This window comes from Lonchura striata, chromosome 17, assembly GCF_046129695.1.
Source record: "Lonchura striata isolate bLonStr1 chromosome 17, bLonStr1.mat, whole genome shotgun sequence".
Taxonomy (NCBI): domain Eukaryota; kingdom Metazoa; phylum Chordata; class Aves; order Passeriformes; family Estrildidae; genus Lonchura; species Lonchura striata.
Window position 1 is genome coordinate 4919318 of NC_134619.1, and position 14950 is coordinate 4934267.

Sequence of the window (14950 nt, forward strand, 5' to 3'; positions counted from 1 at the left end):
CGGGCGGCGGGGAGGCGGCGGCGGCGCCGCTCCCGCTCCCTCCCCGCATCGCCGCCGCCGCCGCCGCCCCGCCGCCTCGGGGGGCTCGGGGGGCGCGGCGGGGGCGGTGCCCGGCGGCGCGGGGCGCGGCGCCCGCGGGTGTTCGCGGGGCGCAGATCGTACCATCTGCGGCCGCCCCCCTCCCCGTGCACTGCGGAGAATCCTCGCACGGCAATAGCAGCCAGATAATAACAATATTATTAGAGCCTGGAACCGATATATTATAGACACATAAAAATCCCCCACCATGTCGGTTGCCTTTGCTTCTGCTCGCCCAAGAGGCAAAGGGGAGGTCACCCAGCAAACTATCCAGAAGGTAAAAGAGCATGCTTTTATACAGACAATTTTAGACATTTATTCTGTCCATGCTCCTGCAGCTGGAGGCTGATTTCTAGGGCGATCAGGAAAACTCGTGAATTTGCGAGGGCTGCAGAGATGGACAGCTGGAGTGAGAGAGGTGGGGGAAGGAGGAGGAGGAGGAGGAGGTGGAACAAAGCAAAGGTGTTCAGATCGCTGCAAAGAGAGCGAGAGAAGGACGTAGGGAATAAAATCGGGATGGCACGTTATCCCTGCTGCTCGCCAAGGGGAAACGCTGCCAAGCATACATTGGGAAACGGCAATAAAATTTGCAAATATGCGGTTAATTTATGATGGTACGTCAGCTTCTGGCCCCCAAAGAATCCAACCTGAAAAAATGAATTGAAATAAAATACTGAATTTGCAAGGGTTTTCTTTTGTATCTGGATGCAGAATTTTAATCTCTCAGAAGATAGAGGGAGCACCAGCCACTGGTATTTTTCATAAACTACTATTATTGTGATGTGTTTATTGATGTTTAATGACAAACAAAGGTTTGGAAAGATTTTCTCTGGAGAGGAGATCCCCACATGGGTGTCATGTGGAGGCCAAATCAGAGGGTGCTGAGTTGGGAAGTTATTGTTTCCTATTTCCCAGGATTGGCAGCACAAGCAGACCCTGGCACCCTTCTCCTGCAGAAGGTGACGGCCAGGAGCAGCGAGGCTGGGAATGGCAATAAAGAACGTGCATGGTTGTAGTGCTGCTGTTTGTCAGGTGCACTTTTGCTGTCATTGTGGCCGTTCCCGTGGCTCCAGGTGTGCTGTGAGCCAGGTGTGAGCTCCGTGCGGTCCCTTCGCTGCCGGTGACCAGGGCAGAAGTGCCACTGCCAACACAGCCATTAACCTGTCACCAGGGGCTGTGCAGCCAAGCCATGATCCGCTGTCAATTTATGACTTCTAGGGGACAAAAATTCCCTCAGTGGTAGCGTGTGACAGGGCAGAGATGAGGGCAGAAAGAACTGCCAGGAGAGAGGCTGGAGAGATGACTTGCATCTCAGGAGACTGTTTGGAAACATCCCATTTTGTGGAGCTCTTGCAGCACGTGGTGTTGTGAACCAATTCATTTTAAATACTGAAATATTTCAGACTTGGTAAGTTTTTCCTCTAACCTCCAAATCAGTTGGAATTATTTCATAATTCAGTTGTTTGTCATTATACCCACACCCACAGACAAAGGGCAGATAAAGTATCTTCTGTTCGATTTTCAAGCCCTTTTTGCATATTCATAAACTTTGTGGAAGCTTCAAAATGTTCTTTCTCTAAAAGTAATGAGTGGAAGCATTTCCCATCTCAGGTGCATTTGCTGTCAGGTTACTTTGGGACTGTTCATGAGTGTTGGACTGTTGGCAGTGATTTTCTCTTTGACAAACAGCAATGCTAAGGAACAGACTTGCAGGCACAGGAACTGGATGGGATTTATAGTCAAGGATGGCAATGGAGCAGAGAGAGCAGGAGAAAAAAAAATCTCCAGAAGTCTTCATTAAAGTGAGCTTTTGAGAACATATACAAATTTCAATGAAAAAATATTATTCTTATTTGCATTCCTATTATATAAACAGGGTTTTTTTTATTTATTAACTCAATTTTAATAAACTTTCAAAGCTGTTCTTATCCCAGTATCAAATATTCCTAAAATAGCTTTCACACGGAGGAAGTTAGAGCTTTTGGCAATAGAGTAGTGGTGGTGCTGCTCTAAAATAGTTCATCATATAGCATTTCCAGGGCAGCAAAATTCAGTTCTGAACCAGAAATGGTTCTTTCCTCAAGAGCTCTCCTGCCCTGATGACACAGTGGTTCAAAGGCTCAATCTTGCAAGCCCTTGATAGCAGTGATATCTACAAAATCTATTATGCCAGAGGAAAATCTAAATTTCTGCGTGCTGATATTTTTTTTTTTTATTCATTCACCTGGAGAAAGTGCGCTGCAGTCACAAAAAATATGGGAGAAAGAGACAAACTAATGCATCTGAAATTTCACAACCAATCAAAGGATGTTTTAAGCTTTTAATCATTTTATGAGCTCATGAAATAAAAGTAAGGACACACTGGGATGTAATTCTCTTAAACATGGTTTCAGTAGCTGCAGCGATGCAAATTTTATACTTCATCAGGTTCAGCTGTCAGCACGCTCTGGTCTTGTGCAGGAAAAGGAGTAGGTTTAATGGTTTGAAAGTTTGTTTCCTACTTAAAAGTAGGAATATTAGTATTAGCTGACATTTTGGAAAGGGTTGGGTGATATTTTGGGATGAGGCGGAGATAATTCATAGTGAAAGTGTTTTCCTTCTTCAGCATCAGAATTAATCTGCCATTTAAGGAACAAGGTAAGTCCATTAATTCTGCTGTATGCGTATTTCAAGTAACTACTTTAAAGACAACTTTTTATAATTAAATCAACCTTGTGGCTCAGTAAAGTCACATGTAGGTAATTTACAATAGCCAAGGCAACAAAATTGCACAAAACACCATCCAGTGCCAAGGAGGGTGGAGGATCACAAAAACACAGGACTTTTATACAATTCTCATAGTTACGTTTTGGTCCTATTTCTTTTATGCAGATGCTAGATGAAAATCACCACCTAATACAATGCATTATGGATTATCAGAGCAAGGGGAAAACTGCAGAATGTACTCAGTGAGTATTATGAATTGGGGAGTTTGTTAGAAATGTTTCCTGAAGTCTGGCTCTTCCTTTGCTCAGTGGCACAGCTGTTGGTTTGCTCTTGGAAACACTCCTGTTCCTTTCTAGGAGCTTTTCCAGCTCACGGAGAACTGTGAAGAAGCATAAACAGTTCTGGTGGTGCTTACTTGAGTAAACACTCCAGTTAGAGCACTCTTGAAAAATATCATGTTCTTCTCAGCTCGCTGGCAGGGAGAACAAATTTTGGGCTTTGGAGTTCTGGAATTTCATTCCTATCAGGGCCCTTGTTAGACAGAGAAGGGAAGAGTGATTGTTGGAGCAGCTGACTGGGTATCAGTCCTCAAAGATTGAGGTCCCAGCTCCACAGTTGAAAGTGCTTTCAAAGGAGGGTGTATTTTACCTCTCCCTGCCCCCAGGTTTATCCTTTTTGTAAAAAAGGTGTTGAGCACACTGATCCTTGATGGGAAACATGACAGCACAGACACAGGTCATTGCTACTGCTATTTATTAGAACAGATTAAAAATGGGTTAAGGTAATTTAACTAACCATTTGTAAATATGGGGGAAAAAAGAGAAAGACTTGGAATTTTGTGTATTGTTAACCCTTTTCAAATAAGCCTTACTCCTTGTTCTGTAGATACCAACAAATCTTGCACAGAAACCTGGTTTACTTGGCAACAATAGCAGACTCTAACCAGAATATGCAGTCCTTGCTTCCTGCTGTAAGTACCAGCACAATTACTGTAACTAATAATTGGTTATTAGTATAACTAATATCATAGTTATTTCCCTCAGATACATTAGCTATGCCAGAGGGAAATGTTCATTGATTTTGTCTCAGAGCAGTATAAATGAAATGCTTTTTAGTATTTTTCCAGATGAAACTTTTGAAGTGGCCAAGTAGACCACCAAACTTTTTTTTTTACTTTGTCTAAATTATGTTCTTTGGGACATTTGTGTTAATCTTTTTCCCATAGCTCAAGGTTTATGATGCAATGGTGCAGTCTGAACAGCTCCATTTGTTCAGATTCAATATTCTTACCTATTCTTACCCTATTCTTTACTTGGGGGTAGAAAATGCTGCTGTTTGACGTCACAAATCTAATTCAACATTCGAGCATTGGTTTGTCTTTGCCCATGTTGTTATTCTTGCTCAGTGGATTGATTTGGGAAGTACCACACATAACTCAACCTGCAGCATAGCTTGGCAAAGGTCAATCTGTCACCACACTCCTGTGTTGTCTTTGCTAATGCATTCCTCGCGGTGGTTGTGTTTGGAAATCCATGTGAGTGCAGAGGAACGAGCACAGGAGCCACACTCTGTGACAAACACAATCATTTCAAGCCCTTCACTGTGCTGCTGCCTATCAGCTGCTCTGTCATGCTCAATGACATTCACACAGAGGACTCAAACCAAGAAAGGTTTACCCAAAAAGCAAAGCAAACGCATATTTAACCGAGGCAGTTTTTAGTCATAGTCAGGCTAATTTGGGGACTGCTATTTTTCTATTTAAAAACCTAACCAAAAAAATTTGCTTTTCCTCCTTGTTGTTTCACAGCCACCAACGCAAAATATAAACTTGGGCCCGGGAGGGATGAGTCAGAGTGCATCCAACCAATCCCTCCACTCCCAGAGCAATCTCAGCGATGCCATCGGGACCGGCCTTCCTCCCTCCTCCCTCATGCAGAGTCAGATTAGCAATGGTGAGCTTTGGTCCCCTTTGTGCTGCTTTGCTGTTGCCTGGCAACAAAATCATTAATGCAGAATATACTTAGAGAGCTGGAAAAGATCTCTCCTAACTCACCTTTCAGGCATATGGGGATTTCAGGCACATGCTGAAATCACCACAAAATGGCTACAGGCAGGAATGATGTTGGCTTCGGCAGAGTGCTTTGTGTTTCTGCAGAGGAAATTAAAGACTTTTTCTCAAAAAAATACATGATGAAAAACACCAAGTAAGGATGCATCCAAGTTTTCAGCAAGAAAAATTATATGTTACAGTATTTTTGTCATGGAAGTGGCGGGGTTGGCCAGGGTAAAATGGAATTGCTTGCATGACTAACCACACAGCCAAGCCTTCAGATTACAAAGACCTTCCAGGATACATTTCTCTTTACAAATCCTTTGGTGTTGCATCAGTCTTTGTCCTCTACAAAAGCTTGCAGAGATTGTACTACACAGTCAAAGAATTTCCACAGACATTTCATATTAACACATATTATGATCTGTTTGGTTTTGTTCATGCAACTAAACTAACTGAAAAACAATTTTTAATATGTGCATTTTATATTATGAATAATCTGTTTGTTTTGTAGATCATGGTTGCTCAGTCAGTTGTTTCTGTGGGTGTCTCCCAGAGTAACTGAGAGCAAAACCAGTTTCTATAAATAGAAATATCTGATTGTAAAATCACAGACCTGGGTAGGGGGACTCAAAAGCAGACACAAGCCATGAAATTACTTCTGAGTTTTTGAAAATCCCTTTGTGGTCAAGCCTATAGTACCTTTTAAACAATTGGATAAGGGACCTGTGAAGTGAACTTACTACATTTTTCAGGGCCTTTGTTTTGAAAGTTTTAATACTGAGTATGAGTAATATATTAACTAAGTCAAAACATTGTTTTATTATTAAGAATAGTCATTTTCAGTGCTACTGTTGCTGGTTTTCTGATTTGCTCCCTAGCCTCCTCCAAATCTTTGGAGTAATTTGCTGTTGATTGAAAGAACCAGACTGGAAATCTTAAGGACTGGACTCATCCACATATTTTCCCTTAGAATCACAAATTAGCCAACCTTCCTTTTTTTTTATTTTAAAAAGGCACAAGAATCTCTATTTTTTCCCATGCAAATAAGGCAAGGTTTATCAACACTTGCTTCACTCCACCTCTCACTCAAGGCAATTGCTATCTCCATTCACACACTCTGTGACCTTGTGTTGCACCAGGATCAGCTTCACAACTTAAACAAACCAGAGCAAAACACAGAGATAATTTTCTGAAGCAGCATTTTGACCCAGCTCCACTGATTTCCAGAGAGCTGGATCTCTTCATTTCTTGTTGAAATATTTGCTGCTTGCATCTCTTCATCAGGAGAAAATATCATAATTTACAGCAAATGTTCTAATTTTGATGTCTATGAAGACCATTAAGGGAAATTAATAAGGTTTGTACTAAATGAGTTAGACGTTTTTCAGAGGCTGCAGATACACTTAATAACCCTGAATTAAAATATCATTATTTAAACATTGCAACATAATTCTGCCTCTTCTAAGGATTCTGCATTCTACCTAAACTAATTGAGATTGACAACAACATGGCTGAATTTAGACAAACAACAATATGCACCATCACAACTTGGATAGTAACAATATACAATGAAAACAAATTTGCAAAACTCATTCATCAAACTCTTTCCAGCAATAAACAACAAACAAGAACCCCATTTCCCCCAATATTAGCTACTCAACTGCGACAGAATTCTGAAAAATAAGCACACTGCCAGATAAGCAGGATGGTGCAAACCCAGGATGTATCTGGACCAGTCTGATGATTACATTATGATGCTGGAAAGGGAATAACAACTGGAATTGTTATGGTGACTTGGAAAATTTATCTTCCTCTGAGTTACTTTTAGTCAAACTTCAGGAAAGGGAGAGATAGGTTTGTTTCCTGAGCAGAGGCTCCCTTGGTACTTCTGAAGCCCCAGCTAAGAAGGTGAGCTGGTTATAGAGGTACTATATAGTTACATATACTAGTTATATAGTACTAGTTATATATAGTTATATCCACTGTATAGGAATAGTGGATGCAGCAATGTGCAAAGTGTCTCTCAGCCGCTGCTGTGCCTTCCCATTGTCACCACCTGTGTGAATGGGGAAAAGGAATCAACTGCAGGACAAGAGGAATGAAAGGACAAATTTCAAAAGAGGAAAGAGGAAAGAGGAAAGATGGGAGGAAGTGGTTGTAGGGCATTGCTGCTGGTTTTGTTCTTCCCATCTGCTATCCTGTACAGCCTGGATTTGGCTTCCAAGAAGAGGAGGTGTGCTCTAACTGTGCAGCAGGCAGTTTTGTCTGTAAATAACAGGGAGTGTTAATAATGAGGATTTTTGGTTTTTTGTTTTGCCTTATCATAAGGTATTTCAGAAGGGCCACGAGGCCTCATGCTCGCTGTGCACTGCCAATAATAGCTGAGATTTTCCTGTCGCTCTCTCTCGTTTCTGCAGGTCCTAACCACGTGTCTATGCAGCAGTCAGGCCAGAACACCATGCCCACGACCTCTCTGAGTATGACTGTCAGCAGCCATGGGACTGGCCCTGGCTACAGCCACACAGTGCCTGCCTCTCAGAACGTGCCAATGCAAGGCCAGGGGTCAATAGGCAATTACGTCTCTCGAACAAACATCAACATGCAGTCCAACCCAGGTGAACTCCCTCTTCCTCCTCCTGGGCCACCTCGACTCTCCACTGACCTCAGAGGGTTTGCCACACATGACTTTGTTCTGTAAATATTTTCTGTGGACAGTTACAAACATATCTGAGGAACAGACAGCTTTGAGACATCTCTGAATTTCCAGATGTCAGGCACCAGTGTAATTCAGAACAGTTTCAGATTTGCTTTAACTTAGGCTGACTCGCCATGGTTAGGGCTGAGCTGGGGAAAAGAGGGTTAGATAGAGGGGCAGTGGCATTGTCTGATAGCCCTGGCAGCAAATCCCACAGCCATGGGAGGGATCTGAGCAGCACCTTTACCCAAACACAAAGAACCTGCCAGAGTATAACACATTTACTCTTTGTACATTACTAGCCCATTTTGTTATTTTATTGGTACTTCACATTGTTTGCAGGGCATCAATAGACTAGCAGACAACTCAATCTCTTAATTTAAAAAAAGTTTGCTAGTTGAATTGCATTGAATGGGATGTCTGATGCTTTAGAATTCTTTAGAGCATCATGAAATTTAGGAATAAAACAAATCCTAGACTAGCAGTTTACTTAAACTCTATATAATCATCAAGTGTGTGAGAAGATGGAAGCACAAGAAAGAATATATTAGAAAAGAAATGCAGCAGTGAAACAGTCAGGAGGTAGACAAGAACAAACATAATTATAATTTCTTGTTTCTTTTTAACCCTACTGCAATAAGGTTTACATTCTTTTAAGTAAGCTAATAATACTCAAGGCTGGGTGTATTTTTAAATATCTGCTGAAGCAAATGGCAAGAACTGACCATGTAATAAGATCCTTTCTGTATTCCAGTGCAGAAGAGTAAATAAATCTAGTAGGAAAACATCTCCCCCTGTGGAAAATTTACAGAATTATCAGGACACACATTAGCTGAAGGTTTTAACTTGCTTCCAAAGAGACTAGGAGAGAACTGCCCCATTTTAATTTCTGGAAAACAATCTTTTCCATGTCCATTGCAGTCTCCATGATGCACCAGCAAGCAGCAACGTCACATTACAACTCAGCACAAGGAGGGAGCCAGCACTACCAGGGGCAGTCCTCCATTGCCATGATGAGCCAGAGCAACCAAGGCAACAGCATGATGGGGCAGCGACCCATGGGCCCTTACAGAGCTTCACAGCAAGGTAAAATTGCTATCAGATTATTGATAGAACTCTCATTAAACTGATGTCACTCTGTCCTGTGGGGTATACAGGTCACCGACATTTCCAAGTCACATTTACAAATGGAGAATCCCACCCAGAAGCACAGGAAATCCTGAATGGTGCAAGTATCATGACAATGAGATGAACTTGAATCTATTTTCAAGATTCATCTATTTAATTATTGTGCGTGTTTAGAAAAATACTTCTCTCTAAAAGGGGATCATAAATCTCTAAAGAAAAGAGAAACAATTTGATATACAGCTCATTCAAGGCACTGGGAATCTATTTAGTTCTTTGCCATGGTGTTGGATCAGCCCTAACATGGCACAGTTAGCAAGGAACACATTTCTGGAAAGAAGATACAGCTTGCCAGCAATTAAAATGAAAAATTAAGCCAAGGAAAAGAAAACACCAGAGGATAACTACCATGCTCTTAAGACCTCTCTGGATAAAGTTCTAAGAGGTAATAAAGCTGCTAGACTGATTCTAAAACAAACTTAATTTTGCTAAGAAAAAAGTTTGTGTATTAATTAAAATATATTTAATTCTGACTGTGCTCTTGAGCATGGAATCTATTCCTGTGCTTTCTAATAATTCAGACTAGTAGATGAAATGCAGCCCTTACTTTTGGTGTTTTTGCAGAAGTGAGTGATTCTAGGATGTGTTACTGTCTGTTGTGGGATTTCAATTTCAACCATCTTTGCCTGAGAACACAAATTTATTTCCTTTTTCTAGTGAGCAAAATATCTTTATAACTGCTCTCAATTGTTTGCTTTTCCAGACATAAACTTTGTTTTCTTAAAAAAATATATTAGATAAGAGAAACGCATCCCTTGGGAGTCCACAGGCTCAGTCTGCCTTGTCTTGTGCCTTGCAGGTTCCTCGCAGCAGTACATGGGTCAGGAAGAATATTACAGTGAGCAGTACAGTCATGGCCAAGGCTCATCAGAACCTATGAATCAGCAATACTATCCAGATGGTAATTCCTCTGAGCTGGGCTCACCATGATACTGCTCAAGTGCAGAGCACCACGACTGCCATGTCCAAGGACTTGGCAAACCTATTATGCTTAATTTCCAATTTAATGCTGGAAAATTAGAATCCCAGGGGATGGGAGCCTGGTACAAAACATGCACATCATTGCACCCTGCTATATAAAATGCTCAAAAAGAGCTGAAATCTCAGTTTGGATTAGTAAGCACAAGGGTTTTATCCATTGCTGTCACTTTATTTGCCGTGTATTCAATATTCTCCCTAAGGGCTCTGTATTTGCTCTTAGCCTCATCTTGGTGCATAAGCAGATTCATAATATATATTCAATATATATTCAACTCTTTGTCTATGGTCCCATTAAGAATGAATCTGACAAATCTTTGTGGCTCCTTGCAGGACATGGTGATTATGCCTATCAGCAGTCATCCTATACTGAACAGAGCTACGACCGGTCGTTTGACGACTCTACACAACACTACTATGAAGGAGGTAGGAAAATACAGCAAAATCTTAACAGTAAATTCAATGTATTATTAACATATCTGAGCTCTAAATTAACTGGTAACACTAACTGAATTATGGTGCAGCAAGGTGGCATTTAGGAGAAGTGATGACTTCTACAGAGCTTCTTTCATTTTGTTGTTTCAGGATACAGCAGATGGAATTTCCATCATAGGTATCTGAAAAAAAAATACCAGTAACAACTAGATAAATTGTCTTTCTGGGATATATAAATAAACATCATTATCTAGAAGAAAGTACGAGAGGGCTTCTTGAGAAAGCAGCTATTTACCCTGGTAGACTTATCTATGTGACTTTTTCTTCTGAAGCCCTTCTGGAATAAAAAAATTACTTTGAGGAACAGATTGTTTGTTTGTTTAGTGATGTGTATAAATAAGTAACTCTCCTATTCAAAAGAACTAAAAATCACTGGCAAAATAAATATTTTGCTTGGCAAAATCCAATCATCTGTTTCTAAGAAAAGTATTTGTGTATGAGTTCTAGACCAAGGCTCCTTATGCCTTTGTTTTCCTTATGATCCACATGTACAGTGAAATACCTGCCTCATCTATGACCAAACAATTCCAATATTTCCCCCTCCAGGAAATTCTCAGTACAGCCAGCAGCAGGCAGGATACCAACAGGGAGCTGCACAACAGCAAACATATTCCCAGCAGCAATACCCAAATCAACAGAGTTACCCAGGACAACAGCAGGGATATGGTAAGAAAACTCTCGGTGGCTGGTCAAGTGTTTGCAGTGTTTCACCCTGATGCCTCCAATCCTAAGCTAAAATAGGCTGTGAACTATTTCCTTGATTAACCTTGGATTAACAAGTACCAAAATTAGTCAAAGATCTAGTAAAGGGATTCTGGGCAGTAACATACATAAGAATAGCACTGCATTCCATCCTGAATCCCTCTCTCTTTTGATAGAAGTTAGAAAATACACATTTTCTTCATGTTGACTTTATGTTAAACATCATCAGGAGGTCACTGCCTGGGTTCCCAGGCCTCCTACACACCTAGTCCTTCTAAACTGACATGAAAAAGAACATCAACAGTCCAGAGAATCACTCCTCTGTTGCTTATAGTGGCACAGCCAGATTAGATAGGAATTTAAACACGCAGTTGTTAATAAAATATAGGCCAGGTAGTTCGCACAGAAGTGTGCCAATACAGATTTCAGAGAGGCTTCACTTAGAAGTGTTATAACATATTCTGAGCTAAGTTTAAAACCTAATTTTACACTGCTGCAACTACATCATTATTGTTATTAACACCTCCTAGTGCAAACCGAGAGGGGGAGGTCTGGGCAGAGTTTACTCACAGTTCTTACTCACAGAGCTTACTTTGTTAGCATCATGTTTTAGATCGTGTTAACTCTTAAAAACTCCAGCAAATCAAGCCTATAATGGATTTTACTGCCTGTAATGGATTTTACTGTCTTCTCAGGTCCTGCACAAGGAGCCTCCTCACAGTATTCCAGCTACCAGCAGGGACAGGGGCAGCAATATGGAAGTTACAGAGCTTCCCAGACAGGCCCATCCGCTCAGCAACAGAGGCCTTATGGCTATGAGCAGGTAAATTGTCTAAATCTTTGCTCTGAAAGAGCAGATCTGGCTGTTGGCTCTGTCTATAAATCTATCTGATAATTTGGTGCATGTATATATGGGTGATACTTCAGTAGGTCTTGTAAAATTCACAGACTGAAAGAAATTGCTTCACTCGCAGTAAGCCTCTAATATGTTTTTAACATATCTATTTCTTCTTTTTTTTTTTTTTTTAACAGGGACAATATGGAAATTACCAGCAATAAAAGAATACAGTGCTGTGTCAGATTCCTTTCTTTTGAACTGGATGTACAGGCAGTTTTGATTAATTGTAATATGTTGGTTACCCCTTAGCACAAAGCAGCGTCTGTATGTGAACAGTGTTCATTTCATGCTGGATATGAAGCAGTGCACTACTGGTAACAAGACAATGCTTTAATGGTTTGATATTTGGTGCTGTGTATAGTACTGTATGTTGATACAACGCAAAGTTTTCCATTTACCCCCTCTTGTCCCATTCTCGATGTTTCTGAATAGCTTTAGGATCATTAAATCACAGCTGTGCCCCGTTCTGGAAAACAGCCAGGTTGTTCTTCAGTCTGGCCCAATGCAAAGCCCATCAGTCACATTTCAGTGCAGGGAAGTTCCCTGTGGTAAGTTATTGATCTTTTTTTAACTGGATGCACTGAAGATTACCTGCCAGCCTCCAAAATCCATGGCTCTTCAGATTACTTCTACAGAAAAGGGGATGGATATATAACTTATAAAATATCAGTTCTATGCTATATGACAAAAAATATCTACAACTTCTGTAATACCTACCTACCTACCCAAATCCTATAATTAAGTAATCTGCATAAGTCCACATTTCTGTTGTGAAAGGTACAGAAAGAGGATCCAAACCTATGATCATAGAAATGTTAATAAATAGAAGCACCTTTTATATGTCCATGTAAACAAAGGTATTTCTGTTGTGGAAAGAAATACAGAAGGGAGCTGTGAGACCTACAGTGTCAGCCTGCTTGCCATCAATATTGCTTCATATCGTGCTTAGCTGAGAAAAACATCTGGCAGAAGTCCCATCTTGAATATCCTACTCCAAAATACATTTTTGTGCCAAATTTTGCAAGCAGGTGGCTGGCATCCTTCTTTATTCTGATTCTTGTGCTGCCCTTGCTCAGATTCCCCAGCAAGCATTATAACCATATTGTCCAATTTGGTGGTCTGTTGTTCTTACACCTCATCATCACTTTTATTTTCCTATTGTAGCTTGACAGAAAAATAGTTCAGAAGTTAAAGGAAAAAATGCATTTTTATTGCAGATAAGCAATTAAATTCAGCTTTAATTGTGAGACACTATTATGCATATAGAGAGAGGAGCTATTAAAGGGGTCAACCAGTGAAAGAATACCTATAGAGGGAGAATTTAGAGAGAAAAACTAGTGGTATGTAAAAATCAGTATGAACAATGTAAGTCGCTTCTATTCAGTTTTATATGTTCTTATAAAGTCTTGGGGAGGGGGGGGGGGGTGAAAAAAAAGCGCTTTTAAGTACTTATATAAGTGTTGAACGAAATACTGTGTCCAAATTTCTCCGAAGCAAAAACCTGGGGTGGCTGTGTAGCCCACAAACATTTTTTGATATGTGATTAACTGCAAATTTACAAAAGTGGATACACTGTGTAGGATTTTCTCCTTTTCTTTGTCTGACTGGTGTTATTTATGGGATTTCAAGTACTTTATATTTTGAAAAACAAAAACCACAAGGAAAACACAACATCTCTCAATGCATTGCTTTTTTTTTTTCCTTTAGAAGAAAATCTTTAACTGGACAACTAGGAGATTTACTATTAAATGTTGTCCAAGCACTATTCTTCCTATGTTAATAATTTCAACTACTGGTAAAATAGAAAACGTTTTTTTTCAGTCAGTCCTCATTTCTCTCATCTTTCCTGCTGGTGTTTTCATACAAATAAGTACTCTCAAATAGAAAGGAACAGAAAGGAAGATTGTTTTCTTTATAATAATTACTATTACAGGTAGCCAGAAGAATGCAATATTGCCCTTTGCCAGTTTGGGAATACACCGTTTATGTGGTTTTTGAAAGTGCTGAAATGCTTTTGAGAGAATACGAGCAACACTTAAACCTAAACAGCAACATTACATCAATCTGAAATGTCTTACATTAAGAACTTCGTGAATGTTGTGTATATAATGTATTTGAAAAAGCACTTTGAAAATAGTTTGTACATTTATTTCCTAATTTATACATGATTTTTGGTGTTAATATTTCTAATTGTTAATAACAAAACGTTTATTTAATGTGTCGTCCATTTTTATGTATTAATGTGGAAACAAAGTGATGCCAGCATTTTGACTTCTTCCATGCATTGTATCATTTTCTGTTTTGTAATACAGAATGCTTGAAAATTGTTTAGTTTAAATATTATCTGAAAGTAGATTTGGTGGTACATTTCTTGTGGCAGATGGAATGGGTAGCACAGGTTACCCTTTCCTTGGGGGTGCTGGTGGGTGACAGCTGGCCATGCCCCAGCCCAGAAATTCCCGGAGCGCTGGGCTGATCCCGGTGTGGCAGCAAGGGAGGGAGAATTCTGCCTCTCCGACCTGATGGAGAGGGTCCAAAGGACCAAACTAATCGAGGGATGGAGCAGCTCTGCCATGAGCAAAGGCTGAGAGAATCGGGATTCTTCAGAGTGCTTAGGGGAACTCTGGTGTGCCTTAATTGCAGCTTTCCCGTGCCTGAAGGGAGCTGTAGGAAAGTCGGAAATAGACTATTTACAAAGGCCCGGAGTGACAAGACAAGGGGGAATGTTTCACGCTGGCAGAGGGCAGGGTTAGATGGGGATTAGGAGGTGCTCGGAGCTGTGAGGGGCGGGATCCCTGGCACAGGGCGCGCAGAGAGCTGTGGCTGCTCCAGCCCTGCTAGCGCTCAGGGCCAGGCTGGACGGGGTTTGGCGCAAGCTGGGATAGTGGAAGGGGCGACGAGATGATCTTTAAGGCTTCCAACCCAATCTGTTGTGGATTCTGTGACTCGCGAGCTCTCCCAGCCGCTCTGCGGACAGAGGGGCCGGGCTGAGGCGGGGCTGAGGCGGCTCTGCGGACACTGGGGTCGGGCTGGACGGGGCTTGGTGCAAGCTGGGATAGTGGAAGGGGGAATTAAATGATCTTTAATCCCGCTTCCAACCCGAGCCATTCTGGATTCTGTGACATGCGAGCTCCCTCAGCCCTCAGCGGCCCCGCTCTGG

General features: G+C 41.1%; 1 protein-coding gene across 1 annotated transcript; it reads left to right on the plus strand.

The window, feature by feature from the left end:
- Nucleotides 1-111: 111 nt before the first annotated feature.
- Nucleotides 112-14145, plus strand: SS18L1 (SS18L1 subunit of BAF chromatin remodeling complex). The gene is made up of 11 exons (XM_021553557.3): nucleotides 112-355; nucleotides 2950-3026; nucleotides 3670-3754; nucleotides 4592-4736; nucleotides 7255-7452; nucleotides 8454-8618; nucleotides 9517-9618; nucleotides 10029-10121; nucleotides 10737-10856; nucleotides 11588-11715; nucleotides 11925-14145. Exons 1-11 carry the CDS (start codon nucleotides 287-289, stop codon nucleotides 11949-11951), a joined length of 1209 nt encoding a protein of 402 aa, XP_021409232.1. The 5' UTR covers nucleotides 112-286; the 3' UTR covers nucleotides 11952-14145.
- Nucleotides 14146-14950: the final 805 nt, after the last annotated feature.

Bases quoted from the DNA above. Each gene is read 5' to 3' on its own strand.
- SS18L1 (XM_021553557.3), top strand. From the start codon at position 287: ATGTCGGTTGCCTTTGCTTCTGCTCGCCCAAGAGGCAAAGGGGAGGTC. The intron at 7,453-8,453 runs GTGAACTCCCTC...TGTCCATTGCAG, and splicing joins CAACATGCAGTCCAACCCAG to TCTCCATGATGCACCAGCAA. The intron at 10,857-11,587 runs GTAAGAAAACTC...CTGTCTTCTCAG, and splicing joins AGGACAACAGCAGGGATATG to GTCCTGCACAAGGAGCCTCC.